A 20,730-nucleotide genomic window follows, 5' to 3' on the forward strand; every position below is an offset into this window, starting at 1 on the left:
CATTTTCAGTTAAAGAATATATTTTGTCTGATGTGTAGTACAGATAATCATATGCTTTTATGTACTGGTGTAAAAAAAATTATCAATCAATCTAATTTTATGTTTTTCGACCAAAACTGTTAACTTTACTAACTTTTAAGTTTTACTGGTACCTCCAACAATATAACACAGTTGTTGCAATGCGCTCAACCAGTGGCAGCTGGTGGCTGAAGATGAGAGTGTGCTACAATGTGGGAAATTCGCTTTAAAAATTCGTTAAAATTTGGTTGATCTACTCACTAGTGGAGTAGTGTGAAGTCCATGCTGCAGAAGCTGTCAATCAGTGTCGCCTACACATAAATTGCATCCCTGTCAGTCTAACACCTGGAAATCCGTAAAAATAAAAAAATAAATAAATGAGACCCACTCGATATATCTATGTACAAATGAAAGCAAATATTAACGCTACTTCCTTACCAATCTTGATTAAAATAATAATAATAATAATAATAATAATAATAATTCATCCACATCATCTGCCTCTAGTTCTGCAGTTCATGTGCTGGATTGGTCTACGCTCCCCCAAAAATTAAACAACTAAAAATGACAGCAGCTAAAAAAAGTAAAAAATCGTAATTTCCGCCAGAAAATCCGTCACCCATCAAAGCCATTCTTTTTCCGTCCACTACATTGAAATTCCATCAGTTTTGACGGAACTGATGGAATTTCCGTCCAGTTGGCGACAGTGCTGCCAATTACTTTGGAGCTGAACCCCATCATGTCGGCAAGCAGCAATCAAAATTTTAAATTCGAATAGCATTCTGGTGCTTTCAGGCCATCTGTCGGAAGGTTGAAGAAGTAGAATAGGAGTACAGCATCTTTTAATCAAATTGTATTAAATACCGGTATAGTACATATAAATAAGCTAATAATAAATGTTATAAACAATACATTTCAGTTTTACAGAAAAGTTTAATAATTAGAATAAGAATAAAATAGTCGTAACTACATTCTGTGATCAGGACTTGTAAAATAGACACAAACTTACAAATAGTACACTACTGCTCCTTAGAGATGTCGTGACGTCCGCGAAATTGTTTGTAGATTGTACAACCCATCTATACAAATAGTCACTCACTCCTGATTGGTTGTAGATTTCATAAAACGCCAATGCGAGCGAGTCATTTCAACTTGCTGCTTTCCCTTGCAGTTTACACTGCTTATAATGGGAAACCATAGATTACATCATACATAAAGAGAATGTAAGCTCTCTGCGCATGTGCAAGGTTTGCTGCAATTCACTGCAGTTCACTGCGATAAGGAAGTCAGCACACATTACCGACTGGGACTTGCAGATGATGCACAAGTTATAGGCAATAGCAGTTCCTGATTCTTCGTGGATTGGAACGCGTAACATGACTGAAAGAAAGAAAAGATAAATAAGATTATGCTAGGGACAGAAAATTAACTGTGTACTGCAGCACATAAAGAGCGGCTGCCACTGCGCTCAACATAATAAATTATTTTCAATACAATACATGAGGACATGAATGATCAGTGTCGAAGCTAAGGTGTAAATACTGGATAGGCTTTATTAAAGCGACAGGAATATTGACAGGTCTGTCACCTGAAGAGACAAGAGACACCTACAACTACAAGGATTGAGGTTACTGATGATATCTTCTGTTGGTCATATGGGAGGGAAGAAGAAATTTCTTCACACATTATGCTGCAGTTTTCTAAAACAGATCGAGTAAGGTGCAAAAATCGTGGTCAACACTTGTTATCCCCTGAAGATTTGAAGAGGATTATATCAGTTAACTTCCTACATTTGCTTTTGGTTGCTTGTTTAGCTGATGTTTATGGGGCACAAATTGGATCAAATAGATATAAATGCTTCATGATTTAGTTCGCCCTGAAGAAAAATAAATGATAATAAATTAAGTTACTAATATTTGTAGCGAAACACTGCATTTTAAAAAAGGCTAAAACAGTACCAGACTTGACAAATCTGCTGTATTTTACATAACTCCCTGTTTATCTTTGTTTTAATGCAAACTCCAATCTCCGGAATTGTTTGTGTTTCTCACACACTCTTTGCACCACGTTTTTAATATATCTAAGGATTAGTATTATTACAGTACGATTATTTAGTCCTGATAGTCGCCGACAGTGTGCGCCTGGGTCAGGCGAGTCCATTTAGTTACGCCAAGGGATATTTGGGTTAGTCACTTGCTTGTCTTCAAAGCAACGGATGTCATGCATGCGGTAGAGCTGTATGTATCCATTACAGTTAAGCTGTACTGCATTTCTTTACCGACCGTTCGCCCATATCTCTACTTCAGAGCTCTCCCCACTACTCCTATTACTTTCCCTCGTCAGGACTAAATAATCGGTCTGTACAGTTCGGTATTAAAAACTGTGTTATAATTTATCATTGTAACATGTACTATTTATGACTTTGCTCATACCAGAGAAACAAATTTTTTGAGTAAGAATTTCGTTTCCTACAGGATAGAAGTGCTCTTCTGGGGACTTCGTGACTTGAAACGGGTACATCTAATGACTGTGGACAAACCCAGAGTGGACATCGAATGTGCTGGACACATCCTCTACTCTTCTGTCATACAGAATGCCAAGAAGAATCCCAACTTCGGCACACCAGTCAAGTTCCTAGAACTGGTGAGTCAGTGAACGTGCATTGATTTTTCGAATCAGTCGAACGTTATTGGAGCTTAATCTCAAGCACAAAAATGAACAATTTGTTCATAGTTCGTAAAATTGAAGATGTCTACATAACAATCGGGGTGTGGCTGTGTTGGGGACAAGGACCTGAATTTTACATGAATACATCTGGCTTATATCGACAAATCTAGACGAGATCTTCCCTTTGCCACCAATATCAGCCTGGTAGAACATCGGAGTCGCGATATATACTGCCAAGAAATTTTCGTACATGCCAAAAATGGCCGCCAGTCAATGTGGGCTCTCACTTGTGCCTGGTGCATGCATGGCTCCAAATCAAAATCGTGTTCGCATTGTAGTCATATACCTGATCGAACGAGACTACATTTATTTCAATACTGATATTAATTACAAAGTTACAGTATCAGAATGGATCACCCTTCCAACATTACATCACCATTTCCATCCTGGTACCCCTTGTTGCACAGTGGTCAAAAACGTAAATCTAGATGGCCAAAATTAATAACTTTTCTCCTACCTAACAGATTCTCATGCAACTTTGTATAGTAGTTACAGGTAACATACTTTGTTTTGTATACAAACTCTATTTCGTTTGCGTAAAAGAAACTACCCAATTATAGGGAGTGAATTCAGACAAAATTATCAACTCTTTTCCAGTCTAACAGATTTTCATAAAACTTTATACAATAGTTACAGGTAATATATTTGTACTGTATACAAGCTATCATTACATTTGTGTAAAAGAAACTACCTCATGATAGGGGTGAATTTAGACAAATTTAATAACTTTTCTCCTATATTACAGATTTTGATCAATCTTTGTACAGTAATTACAGGTGAAGTAAAAGAGGGAAGTTCCTCTATGTCTTGGGATTGTAGTGTGTTCCTAGCTTTCGTAGACCTTTCAGAAGATTCAGAAAAAAGTTTTCTTGATCTACCCCGAGAACTCTCTTTGCTAGTACCAGTTCAGTATGCCTACTCCGTGTTCATGGCAAACTGTATTATGTCCACATCTTTGTCCGCATCAAATAGTATTCTGTCCAAAACCAATTAATATTAAATGAAAATGTTAAATATTGTACTTTTGTTCATTACTTTAAACAACATGACGTGTGTTTTTTGTCTTTCTAGATGATAAACTGGAAATATTTAGGCGAACATCATATTCAGAAGTATTGGTAATAATAATGTACAAATTTAGCATTAATGAACATTGCCTTTGTGATTCAATATTTCAATATTACATAAGAGTAAATCAAGGTGTGTTACCTATTACTTACACAGTTACTTTCGTTGAATTTTTACAAATATTGAAGAAGAATTTTTTTTTCTTTTTTATATTCATGTCAAACCGTATTATGTTCATATTTTCTGAATTTCAGGATAGTCTGATGTAAAAGTGATTTCTAATATAATTGACTCTGATAAATTAAATTCTTCCAGTAATTGATAATTTAAATATTTTAATTTACCTCCCTTAGTTGGCACATAAACATTTATTCTTCTCTCCTGAAAAAATTACATCAGTGGACTTAATATGGTTGGGAACGGACCACCTCATATCATCAAGTGAGATATATTGCCTGATAATAGATGTACATATCAGCCATAACCTCAGTCAGAGGTTTGGGAACATGATTAATGAACTGAATTGTTGCCAGATACTAAATGTATGAGAAAGAATGTGTCATCTTTGTGACACTCATTTTTATCTTTTATATTTCAGGAGTTACCAGAACAAGAGCTGTATAGACCACCCTTGACAATACGAGCTGTGGACTGCCGCAGCTTCGGACGCTACACACTGGTGGGCACTCACATGATCAACTCAATACACAAGTACATGTATGTGCCGATGACCAAGCGAGAAAGAGAGGCCGAGGAGAGAAAGAAGTCTTTGCAACAGTTGCAGAGTAAGTTCTCATGAGTAATCTGTTCTGGCAAAACAAGTGACACTTCTTACATGATAGTCAAATATATCATTGCTGTATTTGCAGATTTGGATCCCAACAACCCAAACCAAATGACGCCAGGAAACTATGTTGTTGTTGACAATGACAACAGAGAACTGAGTCCTCTGCTGCCGAAAAACACACCCATCACCTTGGATTATGTAAGCTAATGTATTATCTGTTAAGACAACTTATTTTACCACTACTACCACCACCACCCCACCATTATCATCATCAGAAATAACATGGCTTACCATAGTTTTGTTTTATCTCCATATTAAGGCTCATTTTTAAAAGTCTTCATAATGTAGCTAATAGTTAACGTCTCTTCGACCTCTTGGAATGGAATAGAATGGAATTTAACTGAGGGGGGCACGGATGGCCCAGCACTGCGACCTATTGAGATCTTTTGCGCTAACCCTCGATATGAAATGGGTTCCATGTCACACATCCCCTACGCGCACTGCCCTAACCACATAACTGGATTTTCAGGTATAGCTCCCAGGTGAAGCAGACTTAAATCATTTCAAGGGAAAAATTGTTCCTGGGCCGGGTATCGATTCTGGGACCTTTCACTTAGCGCACGAACGCTCTACCGACTGAGCTACACAGGAACTACACCCGACACTGTCTCATCTTTCCCCTTTATATCCACAGACCTCAAGTGGGCTGACAAGACACCAGAAACCCAACTTTGAGTGCACACAAACTTTGTGTGACTTGAATTGTGGTTTTCTGTTAATGTACCTATAGTGGCTTATATATACGTTGTTGGTGTGTGGATATAAAGGGAAAAGTTGAGATGGTGTCAAATGTAGTTCCTAGTAGCTCAGTCGGTAGAGTGTTTATGCGCTAAGTCAAAACTCTCAGGATCGATACCCGGCCCTGGAACAATTTTCCCCTTGAAATTATTCAAGTCTGCTTCACAGGGAGCTATACCTGAAAAGCCAGATTTGCATAATATATACATCACTGTAGGTACGTTAACAGAAAACCACAATTCAATTCACATAGAGTTTGTGTGCACTCAAAGTTGGGTTTCTGGCGCCTTGTCAGCCCACTTGAGGTGTGTGGATATAAAGGGAAAGGTTGAGATGGTGTCGGGTGTAGTTCCTGGGTAGCTCAGTCGGTAGAGCATTCGTGTGCTAAGCAAAAAGTCCCGGATTGATACCCGGCCATGAAACAATTTTCCCTTGAAATTATTGAAGTCTGCTTCACAGGGAAATATACCAGATTTGCATAATATATACGTCACTGTAGGTACGTTAATAGAAAACTACAATTCAAGTCACACAGAATTTGTTTGCACTCGAAGTGGGTTTCTGGCGCCTTGTCAGCCCACTTGAGGTGTGTGAACATAAAGTGAAAAGTTGAGATGGTGTCGGGTGTAGTTCCTGGGTAGCTCATTTTTAATTTTGTTTTAAAATTGATAAAACACCCTGCCTCCTATTATTTTAATTGCAGGGTCTTCCAAAACGTTCTGTATCTGACCCAATGAAATATAAGGAATATCATGTTCATCCATTTTAAAAGCTTTACCTTTCTCTCTATCACACTTTTCAAATCCATCATCTTCACTTCATCATTGTTATTTGCTGCTCTCTAGCACACACAACACTGTTATACTTTTTTTTCATTTTTACTGACCCAGATTTGGACAATATAGGCTATAGCTTCCAGTTTGAACAGCTGAAGTAGGATCTGAGTCAGAAGAGATTATGACATTATGATATTGTAGCCTGTTTGATAAAGTTGAAGACTTTCCCAGTATGGTCTGTTTTGGCAGAAACATCTGGCAATTTCCTTTTACTGACTGAACAGTCAGTGCTATCATAAGATGGCATACATTAGATGGTGCAAAAAAAAAAAAATCTTCCATGGAATCCAGAAATACTCTATACATGTTTCCATCACTTTTCCAGATATGGTTTGTTTTCTTCAATATCTTTACTTCAGACATACAATATTTTTATAGAACATATTTAGCTGCTGCTGCATTTCGGAAAAATAAAACCTTCAGCATTGTTTATTATTGCCTGCCTCCCTATTACTTCAGCCAACATTTTGCTTCACTGTACTACCTTTCAGCATCTTTCACACACTTTTCTTTCAGCAACTTTTTGTTTATTTTATGCAAGTTTTATTTACTCTTCTTTCATTTCTTCATTAAGAGATAATCTCTCCCTCTATCTGCACATCCAGTATTTTCAAGTTCTACCCAATATTACTTTAACAACACAAGTTCTACTATGAACATGTAATGTAAGATATGCTTCCATTTTCACTCTAAGTGATATAAAGTTGTAAAACATAATCATGATTATAATATCCTATTGCTGTGAGGAACTATAACTATATTAGCTGTTCCAGTATGAACTTCTAATTAAAACCATTACGAGTGTGACTGTTTTTTGAATTTGCATATTTCTGAAGAGATTGTGAAAATTATTCTAATAAATGAATCCTTCAATAATTATTTCAAAGATTCAACTTGCGAGCTTTTTCTGCAGCAAAGATTTTGATGATGTCATCATAACAAATAGTCGATCTTGCTCCATGTTGCTTCTTAAGTAATTTTTAAGAATTTAAGGGGTGAGAATGATATAGTCTTAAGCTACACAGACAAAATTTTACAGGATAGCATGTTATAGGTTTAGAATCCAGTGTTATTAGATGAGGTATCATAATTTCTTCGGTGTACACTAACGTCATTTTTTGAGTAATTTTTATAACATTTTAATAGTAGCTTTCCCATATGAGTAAGAAATGAACGTGCACAAAAAAAAACTTTTTTTGTTAGAAGTATGGCTTTGGACTATCTCATTCTCACCCCTTCAGTTTTTCATTTTAATCCTAGAACTTTTTGTACATTACATTAATATGACATTAGATTTCATATTATAAACAGTACATAATTTTCTTACTTACTTACTTACTTACTTACAAATGGCTTTTAGAGAACCGGGAGCATCATTGCCATCCTGACATAAGCCCGCCATGGTCCCTATTCTGAGCAAGATTAATCCAGTTTCTACCATCATATCCATTTTAATATTATCCTCCCATCTACGTCTCGGCCTCCTCAAAGGTCTTTTTCCCTCTGGCCTTCCTACTAACATTCTATATACATTTCTGAATTCGTCCATATTATTTATTAACAGTTATGGAATTACTGTAAGTGCCAGGAAATATTCAGTAAGCCTATAGAAGTACTATTTTGTCATTTTGGCATCCTCTGTCCCATACAGTGCCCGGGACACATCTTACCTCCCTCCTAGTTGCGGCCCTGATCATTCTTATGATGATTTCTAGTTAATGCTAGACATTCACAAGTAGCGGGGTTCCCTGGCCATATAGTCATGATGGGTCAGAAATCACAAGACGAGGGACACATACTCAGGAAGCAAATTACGTGCATGCCAGAAATTGATACTGGTATCTATTGATTTGTAACTGTGTAGTTTACCACGCAGGGAATATTTATCTGTACTCCTAGATCTTATATGAAGGGTACATGGGAAAAACGATCAAGGTCCATCAAAAATCGAAATTGAGTTAATAATGCTGTCTTATAGTGGAAAGGAAATACTATCATGTAGTCTAGCTAGTAATAAGAAATCATCGTTCTTGACATTCCACTACGTCAATTTCTATTAAATACACACATAACAAAGTATTAAGTGCTTAAACTTTAAATTCATTTTTCTCGAAACTTTCCAAAATGGACCTTGATCGTTATTCCCTTGTATCCTTCATATGTAACAGATAGGTCGGCCTTATAGGCTTTGACGTTAACAACTTTTGTCAGGTTTACTACGCTGCCATCTAGTTGTTACATAAGGAGTCGCATCATAATTCCCATTTGAATTGCATTAGCGACTGTACTGCCATCTCGTGTTCGTTTACAGCGGATGGGTGGCGATCCTGGCGGTTGTTCTCTTCAAAGTGCTGCCGATTTTAACATAGCTATGAGTTATCTGTTACATATATGATCTAGGCTGTACCTTTCAGTACACAAATTATTTTTTTATTGTAAGGACTGTAACTAAGAAAAAGAAAAAGAAACTGTGGTTTGACGAAGATTGCTGCATGGTAGTAGAAAGAAGGAAACAGGCAAAATTGAAATTCTTACAGGATCCAGTTGAGGAGAATAGAGATAATTATTTCAATGAAAGACGGGAAGCAAGTCGTGCACTTAGGAATAAAAAGAGAGATTACTTGAAGGAAAAACTGAATGAGATAGAAACAAATAGTAAGAATAAAAACATTCGAGATTTATATAAGGGTATAAAGGAATTTAAGAACGGATATCAGCCAAGGGTAAACGTGATCAAGGATGAGAATGGTGACTTGCTTGCAGACTCTCCATCAATCCTAAACAGATGGAAAAACTATTTTGCGCAACTACTAAATGTACATAGGCCAAATAGAAATGATCGGGACGAAATTGAAATACAAACTGCTGAGCCATTTATACCCGAACCCACGCTTTCAGAAGTCGAAATTGCGATAGAAAATCTGAAAAAGTACAAGTCTCCAGGTATCGATCAAATTCCAGCAGAATTAATACAAGAGGGTGGAAGTGCATTATATAGCGAAATTTATAAACTTGTACTTGCTATTTGGGAAAAAGAAATTGTACCAGAACAATGGAAGGAGTCCATAATTGTACCTATTTTTAAAAAAGGGGACAAAACCAACTGTGGTAACTTTCGAGGAATATCACTTTTGTTGACGTCGTACAAAATTTTGTCCAATATTCTTTTGAGAAGATTAACTCCGTACGTAGATGAAATTATTGGGGATCATCAGTGCGGTTTTCGGCGTAATAGATCGACTATTGATCAGATTTTTTGTATTCGACAGATAATGAAGAAAAAATGGGAGTATAAGGGTACAGTACATCAGATATTCATAGATTTCAAAAAGGCATATGACTTGGTTAAGAGGGAAGTATTATATGATATTCTTATTGAATTTGGTATTCCCAAGAAACTAGTTCGATTAATTAAAATGTGTCTCAGTAAAACATACAGCAGAGTCCGTATAGGTCAGTTTCTATCTAATGTTTTTCCAATTCACTGCGGGCTAAAGCAGGGAGATGCACTATCACCTTTACTTTTTAACTTCGCTTTTGAATATGCCATTAGGAAAGTTCAGGATAACAGGCAGGGTTTGGAATTGAACGGGTTACATCAGCTTCTTGTCTTTGCGGATGACGTAAATATGTTAGGAGAAAATCCACAAACGATTAGGGAAAACACGGAAATTTTACTTGAAGCAAGTAAAGCGATCGGTTTGGAAGTAAATCCCGAAAAGACAAAGTATATGATTATGTCTCATGACCAGAATATTGTACGAAATGGAAATATAAAAATTGGAGATTTATCCTTCGAAGAGGTGGAAAAATTCAAATATCTTGGAGCAACAGTAACAAATATAAATGACACTCGGGAGGAAATTAAACGCAGAATAAATATAGGAAATGTGTGTTATTATTCGGTTGAGAAGCTCTTATCATCCAGTCTGCTGTCCAAAAATCTGAAAGTTAGAATTTATAAAACAGTTATATTACCGGTTGTTCTGTATGGTTGTGAAACTTGGACTCTCACTCTGAGAGAGGAACATAGGTTAAGGGTGTTTGAGAATAAGGCGCTTAGGAAAATATTTGGGGCTAAGTGGGATGAAGTTACAGGAGAATGGAGAAAGTTACACAACGCAGAACTGCACACATTGTATTCTTCACCTGACATAATTAGGAACATTAAATCCAGACGTTTGAGATGGGCAGGGCATGTAGCACGTATGGGCGAATCCAGAAATGCATATAGAGTGTTAGTTGGGAGACAGGAGGGAAAAAGACCTTTAGGGAGGCCGAGACGTAGATGGGAAGATAATATTAAAATGGATTTGAGGGAGGTGGGATATGATGATAGAGACTGGATTAATCTTGCACAGGATAGGGACCGATGGCGGGCTTATGTGAGGGCGGCAATGAACCTTCGGGTTCCTTAAAAGCCATTTGCAAGCAAGCAAGGACTGTGTTTTAATAATAATGTATTATTCACATATTATTTTTACTTATACATCTTGATTACACAAATTTTAACACTACCGGTATATTTCTAAATATATATTTTATTTTTACTAACATTTCTAATATTAACCTGGCTATACCTTTGGATTAACGGTTGAGAACCGGAAACACCATTTGCTACCCCTTTCCACGACTGAAGTTCAATGTTCTGGCGTAAAATACAAACAAATCACTTTACTACATATAAGAGGGAAGAAAAGTAGTTAATCCGTTTACGTAAAGTGGAAATATCGCGATTTTGAGTTCGATAATTTTCATTAGGTTTTACTTTAATCAAAATACGGTACTGTATTAACAGTAAGTGTTTTTACTCACGAACTGAGCTATCCATTCGGACATATTCATTATGCAGTGTTCATTATACTGTCTATGGCACATTAGTGTACAATATAGAGAATGAAGTTAAATTGAAAAAAAATCATAATATGGATATTTAAGCACAATTTTGAAAATGGTGGCCGTTCATTTCGATACAGGCTTCATTTCTTTTGTGCATATTATCGCACTATACACTATTGTACCTAATTCCAATTACCAGCTTGGTCCTTCGTACTAGTAACTCATGTTGAAATAATTCTGTACTTACTCTATAAAAGAGTACCTTACGTACTGTAAATTCAGTCTTCACTTCTGCCCAGTCCAAAAAGATAAAATTACTCAGACATGCTATCTACTGTCCGTCAAAGTGGTTTTGTCGCAGGGTCGTAAAAAGGAGGAAAATCACGTGACAATTAATTAACGAGGTCCTTTTATTTAAGTTATTTTAAACAGTTGTATAATATTAAGTAGACGTCCAATTCCTAACAGAAATTAATGTTTTCAGAAAAAAGCTAAGACAGCCCAGCCACTAGCCTTTAGAGAGGGGCGAGCAGAAGCGGGTGGGGGAAACTAGGATGCGGCACAAGGAAACGGACGACAGTACCTCTGCGAGAATATGATTCAATATTGAAAGCTCTTTCGTCACTGGAAAACGCGAACATATTTCTGGAACATATTATACTCACTCAGTACTGTTTGTGTTTACTATGACCATAAGGCGACTTTGACTGTATACACTTGGTTCTGTGTGGAGAATGGTTGGAAGTTTACTAGTAGAGGAGGTGGGAGTGAAGTAGCCTACATTCAAAAACTCAGGTACAATAAAAATTGAAGTAAAAATAAAATGATGTCCCTGTATCTCTCTGTCATGCAAGATAGAGCACTAACCAGTTGTGAACTAGGTACGAAGTTGTTCAAATTACATATGTTACCCCTGAGAACGAATTGTTTTCTGTTACCTGAACTGCACATGTGAAGGATGTTCAATCTGTAAGGTAAATTCATTATGAAATGAAACCTACAACTCATCAGTCTGGAAGGTTACTTTGTAATGATTTTGAATTCCGTAAAAATAATTTGTAATAGAGTAGGTAAGGAATGAATTTAAGACCAAAACATAGTTTGACCATTATGAGCAGTCCATGCTTTCACGTTGTCCATATTGTAGATATTATCCAGGAAATGCAGTATAGGCCTAATCCTGTGTGTTACTGTCCATTAACACAGGGCACAGGACAGCCTGCTACCAAGAAGGAGCTGAAGACTGAAGCCAACAAAAAAAGAAAACAAAGCCTACCAGAGGATGCCGACAATGATGAATCCAGTCGTGATTGGTGGACTAAATATTTTGCATCCATAGAAGCAATGATCGAGGTAAGATTGCTTTACTTAAATTTGTAATCCACAATAATCATTTCTTTATGTTGTTTCTGTCTGTGACATTAAATAATAACAATTTGAATATATTCTTAAAATGTAGAGTGTTTTTACATGATGTTCCGCTAATATCAGACTCAATTTAGCCGGTGAAGATTACACTGCTGAGTAGAAGTTTGAATGAACTCACAGCATGTTTATTTAACCGTTAAGTACCGGTACGAGTTTATATTCTGTGACTACCAGTAAAGTCTCATTCATATATAAATTTAACTATGAAAATTAAAGTTATAACCTATTCCATTAAATATGACCTTTTAGGCCTACAATACATTCACACACAAAATGGAAATTCAACCAATCATAAGAACAGGAGTGACCTGGTAATTATTGAAGAGCAAGAATCTATGCAGGAGAATTTGTTATTCCTTACATAAAAGGTACTGGTACTATACTATACATTCCTTACTATGAATGCTCAGTTTCTTTGTTAAATATCTGTTTACATCAAACTGTTATGTTTACATTTAAAAATTCATTGTGAAAGAGCCTTACAGTCACAGAATTTTAACTGTACTGATAGATTAATTCAGTAGTTCCCAACCGTTTTTGACTGATGACACACTTTACTGAATGCCCACTATATCGCGACAAACGTATTTGTTTTTATTATTATTAATAATAATAATAATGATAATAATAATAATAATAATAATAATAATCCTTGAAGAGCAGAATGGGTTTACACGCAACAGATCGTGCATAGACTGTGTATTCTCAGTGTCACAACTAATAGAAAAACATTGCGAAATCAATGTACCCACATTTATAACATTTGTAGACTATGAAAAGGCATTCGACAATGTGAACAGGAGAAAGCTATGGACTATCCTACAATTGAAAGGTATACCACAAAATTTAATAAGATCAATACAAAGCTTGTATATACAGTAAATACAGAAATTAGTGTGAGAATAAAAAATAAAGCCTCCAAAACTTCAAGGAAAACAACACAAAGAGTGAAACAAGGCTGTCCACTATCCCCACTATTATTTAATTTATATGTAGATGAGTTGACCAGGGAATGGAAAAAACAATTGAACACACATTATTTGCTAAATGATACAACCTTAGACACATTACTGTTTGCAGATGACCAAATCGTAGTTGCCGACTCAGAAGATAATATGCAAAGAGTAATATACAAATTAGAAAAACTTTCGAAAAAATATAATTTGAAAATTTCAACAACAAAAAAAACCAAGGTTTTAACATTCTCTGGGTCCAATTTCATCAGATCAAAAATAGTTGTAGATAATCATATATTAGAACAAGTTAACTCTTTTGATTGTTTAGGTTGCAACCTCTGTCATATTTCCCCTAAGGATTTTGACAATAAAATGGCTAAATATCAGTAACTCATAAGTACTACTAAAAGAACACTCTTGAAGAAGGTTAGAACTGAGACTGTTTTAAAATTTTACAAAACACTAATCGTACCAACACCATTATATGGTTCTGAAACATGGACATTCACCTCACAGCAGATCAGAAGACTAGAAGCAGCAGAGATGTGACTCTTAAGGCTACCAAAGAAACAAAGACATTCACAACATATTAAAAATACAAAACATAACTACAATTATAGATACATACAGAAGAAGCTGGTACGACCATGTGATCAGAATGCTCCCAGAAAGAATACCACAAAATATCCCAAACTATACACCAAGAAGAAGGAGAAACATCGACAGACTGAAGAAGCGTTGAAGGGACCAGCTGAATCCAGGAGATGGAACAGGCCCAATGGCGTAATTCGAAAAGCATTGATGATGATGATGATGATGATGATGATGATGATGATGATGATGATGATGATGATGATGATGATGATGATGATGATAACCAGTGCTTTCTTCTGGAGAAGAAGGTGGTGGAACTCTGCGTAGAATATTTTATAGCAAACGGGGAGATGATTACTGTTCATTGTATGGGAATTTTGTTGTTTTTAACCACCTCTTCGTCTAACTAAGACTTTCAAGGTCTAAGCCGTTCCAGCGCATTCCACCAGGACAAAAGCACTGATAACTTCTTTGTAGTGTCGGACATCCAGTGTTGTAGATAGGTCGATGTTAACACAGAATCGAAAATTCTAAAAATAAAAATTAAAAAAGACAAGCAGTAACTTGAATGACATTAGAAAAAAACAAAGGTACCTGTGTGTCAAAAATCTCAATCTATCTATACTAGATATCTGATTAAAGATATTTATTTTCATTTTTGAAAACTCACCTACAGTATTTAAATTAATGTGAAGTCTTGCTTGATGAGTTGCACGGAGTTTGTCTACACATGGCCTTATGATTGACAGGCCAACACTTAAATCATCTTTAAGATGCAACATTTTTTTTTTTTTTTTTTTTTTTCGCTATTTTCATAGTAGAAAAATGCTGTTTCACACAAGTATAAATTTTAAAACGGCAGTTCAAAATAAATGTTTAGTTTATTCGGCACCATGACATTTCAGCATATAAGATACTCGAGATTTTGTTTATATTCATCTCTACGCCACGTAAAACCATATTGCAAATATTCATCACTATATTTACGAAACGCAGTAAGTTTTTGTGAACCCTGAAGGGAATTTTCGCTCACATTATTTGAATTAACACTGCTGTCATCTAACCCAGACCTTGATAAAATCTAAATAAAGTACTTTTGATAAAATAGTCGCACATTCACCCGCTTACACGTACGTATATACTGAAACTGACCAATATATTCTGATGATTCTAAACTCTGTTTTTTACTAAGTAGGTCTGTTTTTGCCAAGTGAGAAGAGTGAACAAATTACAGAGCATTGTTGCAGGTGTTCGATTTCATTCGACTTATTGCCAGGCAGAAAAATTAAACTGAGCATTGTTCCAGGTGTTCACGTTTCATTGGTAAAGTTTGTCTCAAAATAAAATATACCGTATCAAAGACTGTTGTAAATAAAAAAAATTGCGTTGTAAAGAGACTTTCTGGATGACATAAAATTTATTTTTCAATTCCAAAATTCCGCGACACACTCCAAGTGGTTGTGCGACACACCAGTGTGTCACGACACAGTGGTTGGGAACCCCTGGATTAACGAAATGTACCGTGGGATCATTTAACCTCCTGTCCACCTGTTGCATTGTAACCAGCCAGGAGAATTTAATAGTGGTAGAATACCGCGTAAAACAACATTCTGTATTATGATTATGGAATGTTATATAATTAATTTTATTTAAATTTAATATCAGGTAAATGAACTAAAGCAACTTCTTGCCTTTTATGTTTATAAATAATCCTTTCCAAATTCAAGATGAGAATGAGAAGTCGTTTTGTTGTAACTCGCAAATAGTTTAGCTTATATTCATTAACAGTAAGGATAGTATGGAGTTATAATCAAATTTACTGCCATACATAGAAATAAATTCAGTGAATCGAAGTCTGGGTATTCTGATCAAAACCGTGAAAAATTTAAGTACATCACGAAAAGTGCAGTCAGCATCAGATATTTCAGTGTTTCAAGTTGAAATTCTGTTGTATGAAATTCGATTTGCATAAGGAACGTTAAAAATTACGAATTCATTCGTCACTATAAACTCAAAGATAAAATGTCTGCAGGAATACAGTGTTTCTTAATTATGTGTACCTACTGAGAGTAAATTCTGAGCCGTATGTTTAGAGAAAATATTTTATCAGATAATTTTATTGGAATCAGAATAAAATTCTGCTCCTTAATATAAAACAAGAAGTTTTCTTGATAAGGAACATCGGAGATGTTTCAAAGAGTTTTCTTTTCTATGAACTAGGGAACAAAATTCCAAAGAACTTTTGCTTGTTTTAATTCGATTCACCCCTGAGAATTTATTGCATAAATTTCCCTCCACTCTGTATTTACATGAACATTGTTACTTAAAATAACTTGCGAAATAAATTGGTGAAATCATTATTGATATTAATAAAATACATCGAACTTAAATTATATCAATTGTTACTAACTTGTTAAATGATCATTTGTGACAGTAGTGTTGTAAATTACGTTTAATAAACTTTCTGATTACAAGGAATTTTTGTTTCAAACTTTTAACCTGAGATTGTGTATCCCTTATTCAGTAACGCTTCATTAACTGCAGTCATTTTACAAAGCATCCACAGAGAGGCATATCGGTACATGTTTGTCTGCATGTGAAATGTTCTTGCCAATTAAAACAAAGATGTTACCAGTAGGCCTACTTTAGTTCTTGGTTCTCAGGCATATTTCAGAAAAGGAATATAATACTGACCTGCAGAGTTTGTGATCTTACAAAACAGAGAAAGTACCGGTACAGTATAATGCTATATAAAAATAACATTTTTTCTTTGCCTCTGAAAGCTGAAGTTGCTGTGTAAAAAATGTTGTATCAGAAAATATCCTTTGCAGGTTTCACATTTCTGTTGTATGGACCTCTATACTTAGATAAGCAGTCTTCATTATTTGTGCTAATATTTTGTTTCATTTGCGACCAAAGGTGTAATTTATAAGTGTGTTGTCCTCTGCAATCACTGATATGTCACCTGTTACTTGGACAGTTAGATTATATGAACTCTGCAACTGATACCATTCTTTCCACAGCCGCAAGTGAACCTGGATCTGCCAAAGCAAAGACCACAGCCAATAGTATGTGTTGTATTGAATGTTTGTATTTGAAGCACTTAGTAAATATCACACCACAGTTTTTATTCTTCCTTCCTTTTGCTTGTAGTCACGATAATCACTTCTCAACTTTGATTGCTGCAATGAAGTGACGAACTCATTCTTTTACGTCCCTGGCCATTACATTCGTTAGGGCTTGTGGCAAACTTATTAACTGTCTAGGAAATAAACGATAGCATCAAATAAAAATGCGCATATAATATTTTTCGTCAGCATTAGCATTTCCAGATTTCCTATAATTACAAATAACATCGCATATCTTGCTCTAAATTGTTCTAAATTGTGTACATTATAATATTCTGATAATCTTGAACAAGGAAAATAGAATGGAAGGTACTGGCCAACAGATCCCTGTCGCACTGCTCGTGACATCATCTACCATCAAGGTTGGACCTTTAACTTGCTTCGTGCTATGGTAAGCAATGCACCAAAGATATTTATGGCACTCATAAAAAGACCATTGTGATCCCAAATAATTCTTCAGTTATTGTGGGCTCTTTAGACGTTGTTAAAACACTTATTTCTTTACAACGAGGATATGAAAATAATACAAAATGGCTCTCTAAGAAGAATATTATATTATTGTGCTCACATTACATAGTTTGTGATTTTCTTAATTTTATTCTCTGTTTTACGGCTAGTTGTAGACTATTTACTTTTCTGCCATTGTTGGCGTTTGTTCGGAATTTTCATGATGATTGAGTTGTGGAGCAGGATTCAATAATGAATGGACCTATAGGCCTACTAGAGAGCTTTTCGTAAAGTATATTAGCAAATGTTTATGCTACTTCTCATGCTAAGCCTATTCCTCAAAAGACTTTTCAAATTTTGTAAACCACATGAAGCCAGTCAACACAAGGACGAATATTTCTCCGTGAAACACATTGTAACCATTCGGATTTCTTACTTTCACAGTTTTTTTTTTTTCTTCACTAAGAAGAGTTTGTTTGCACTATTATATAATACACACACATAGATATTTCTTTTTCAATTGGTACGAAATATAACCGGCTAACATTTCAATGAATTCACTTTGTTCATAATTATTTACTCTAAGACTTCGATTTAAGTGCCATTGTTAAACCCGTTGTTAGTCGTACGTTTGTTTGTTGATGTTTGATAATTCAGTGTTTCTTAGTGAGTGCAAAAGAGATTAATTTATAAAAATGCCTTGCAGTTGTGCATCAGCATTATGTAAAACAGAGGAAAAAATTGTGGTGATAAAAATGTAATTTACCATCGATTTACTTTCTATAGATACTTTAAGTAACTTCTTTTCAATTTTACTTTTCCAAGTTTAATATAGTGCAGTTGTACAGTATTTCTTAGTGAGTGTAAAAAGGATTAATTTATAAAATTCCTTGCACTTGTGCAATAGCAACATGTAACAACAGAGGGGAAAAATTGTGGTGGTAAAACATAATTTACAATCGATATCCAAAGGCATAAGCTGTTCTTGAAAGATGGATATATATTTTGCGTAATACAGCAGGTAGTTTTAGACCTGAATTATCGTATATTTGTTCGATCATTTCGATAATTCTGATTATGATCGCGATTTTAAAACAGAATTATTAGGGTTACCACAAAAACTGAAACTAAAGAATTCGGCCGAACCTCATTTATTGTTGCCTAGTAATACACAGTGTGATATCCGAAAGGACAAACGCGAAGCAAGGTTTTATTTAAGCAATAGGAAAAACTTTTGTGTGAAGTTATGAGCCAGGTACATCAAATACATGTAGGAAAGTGAAAATACTGAAATGAAGATAAATTAAACAGTTATTAAAATTCGAGCAGTGAACGATAAACTGCAAAAAGAACTACAAGTAGCAAATGACAAAATATTGCAATTTGAACAAAAAATTTCAGAACTTGAGAAATAACTTTCAAAATCTAAATAATTTCTTATTAAATATGAACAACTCTTTTCAAAATGCCAACGTAAAACCACAACTCGTGGCTCATGTTAAATTTTGGGGCAATATTTCAGTAGTTGTGACACTTCATGCAATTTCGAAAAGACGTTCAGAATATGTAAGGAACATTAGGCCTACTGCTTGCCCAGTGCGCGTACTTTACGTAAATATCATTCGACAACTGAACGTCCGCCAGACTTTAATTAAAATGGAGAAAAATAAGGTCTTGAGTTACGACAATGAAAATTGACCGTGATATTACTATTTCGTTATGAGTTATGACCCAACAAGCAACTGTTTGTATGGGCCATACAATAATGGCCAGGTCATACTTGTTCTTAGTTCGACAGAGAAATGGAAGCAATCAATGAATTACCGGTATATGTTTGATAGTACTATCACGCCTTCATTATTATAAAAAATAATAATCTCTGTACAAGTCTCTAGTTTTAAAGTACGTGCTTTCGTCAGTGACATGGGTACTCAAAATCAGAAACTACGGAAAGACTTGGGAATTAATGTAAGTCCGACATCTGGGTGTAGAATCTGAGGTTTGTGTGATACATTGCACATGCTGAAACTAATGAGGAACCGAATCATATTTTATTATACACTGGATCTGTTTTGGAAACTGGAAAAGTGTTAGGCCAGCAGTACCAGAAGATTTAAAATAATGGCAGTTAAATCGAAGTCTTAAAGTAAATAATTACGAAAAAAGTGAATTAATTGAAATGTTAGCTGGTTATCTTTCGTACCGATTGAAGAAAGATCGATGTGTGTGTATATTGCCAACAAATTCTTCTATAGTGAAGGAAAAAAAAAACTGTGAAAGTAAGAAATTCGATTGGTTACAGTGTGTTTCACGGAGAAATATTCGTCCTTCTGTTGACTGGCTTTGTGTGGTCTAGAAATTTGATAAGTGTTTTGAGGAGTAGCATGGGACTACATTAGACAAGTTCAAAAACGTAGCACTAACATTTGCTAATATACTGAACGAAAAGATCTCTAGTAGGCCTGCCCTATAGATCCATTCGTTATTGAATGATACTCTACAGCTCGATCATCATGAAAGCTCTCAACAAATCCCGACAAGGGCAGAAAAGTAAATAGTCTACAACTAGCCATAAAACAGCAAAGAAAATTATAAAATCGTCAACTGTGTAATGTGAGCACAATAACATAATATTCTTCTTAGAGAATAATTCTGTATTATTTTCATATCGTCGTTGTAAAGAAATAAGTGTTTTAACAATGTCTAAAGACCCCATAATAATTGAAAAATTGTTTGGGATCACAATGGTCTTTTGATGAGTGCCATAAATATCTTTGCAAGAGGTGGCCCTGCTTATACAGAACATGGCGGATCTAGACCTGGCATGTTTAACAACAATGCATGAGAAACCAGTGAGAAACAGCTGGTAGTAGTCCTTAAGAATTCACCGAAGCCGAATAGATGAATTTTTGAAATCTCAGGAATGACCATCACTAAAAGAAAACCAGTAGGTCTTCTTTAGGAAGACTCAAGGTGAATATCCGGTGCCTAAACGGGATTTTTTCGGCTAAGGAATGGTAACCCTAACAGAAGGTTCCCTAGCCCTCCAGGTTGGAGGTGGGCTTTGGGTTGACAACCCAATCCCAGAAAAATTTTAACGTTGA

General features: G+C 35.4%; 1 protein-coding gene across 1 annotated transcript in view; it reads left to right on the top strand.

The window, feature by feature from the left end:
• Positions 1–20,730, top strand: part of LOC138713513 (otoferlin-like) — a 1,213,561-nt gene that overhangs the window by 1,147,105 nt on the left and 45,726 nt on the right. The window contains exons 22-25 of the mRNA XM_069845682.1: positions 2,493–2,661; positions 4,412–4,598; positions 4,683–4,798; positions 12,280–12,426. Coding sequence (XP_069701783.1) covers positions 2,493–2,661; positions 4,412–4,598; positions 4,683–4,798; positions 12,280–12,426 — 619 coding nt within the window. The remainder of the gene's footprint in view (positions 1–2,492; positions 2,662–4,411; positions 4,599–4,682; positions 4,799–12,279; positions 12,427–20,730) is intronic.

This window comes from Periplaneta americana, chromosome 14 (assembly GCF_040183065.1).
Source record: "Periplaneta americana isolate PAMFEO1 chromosome 14, P.americana_PAMFEO1_priV1, whole genome shotgun sequence".
Taxonomy (NCBI): Eukaryota; Metazoa; Arthropoda; class Insecta; order Blattodea; family Blattidae; genus Periplaneta; species Periplaneta americana.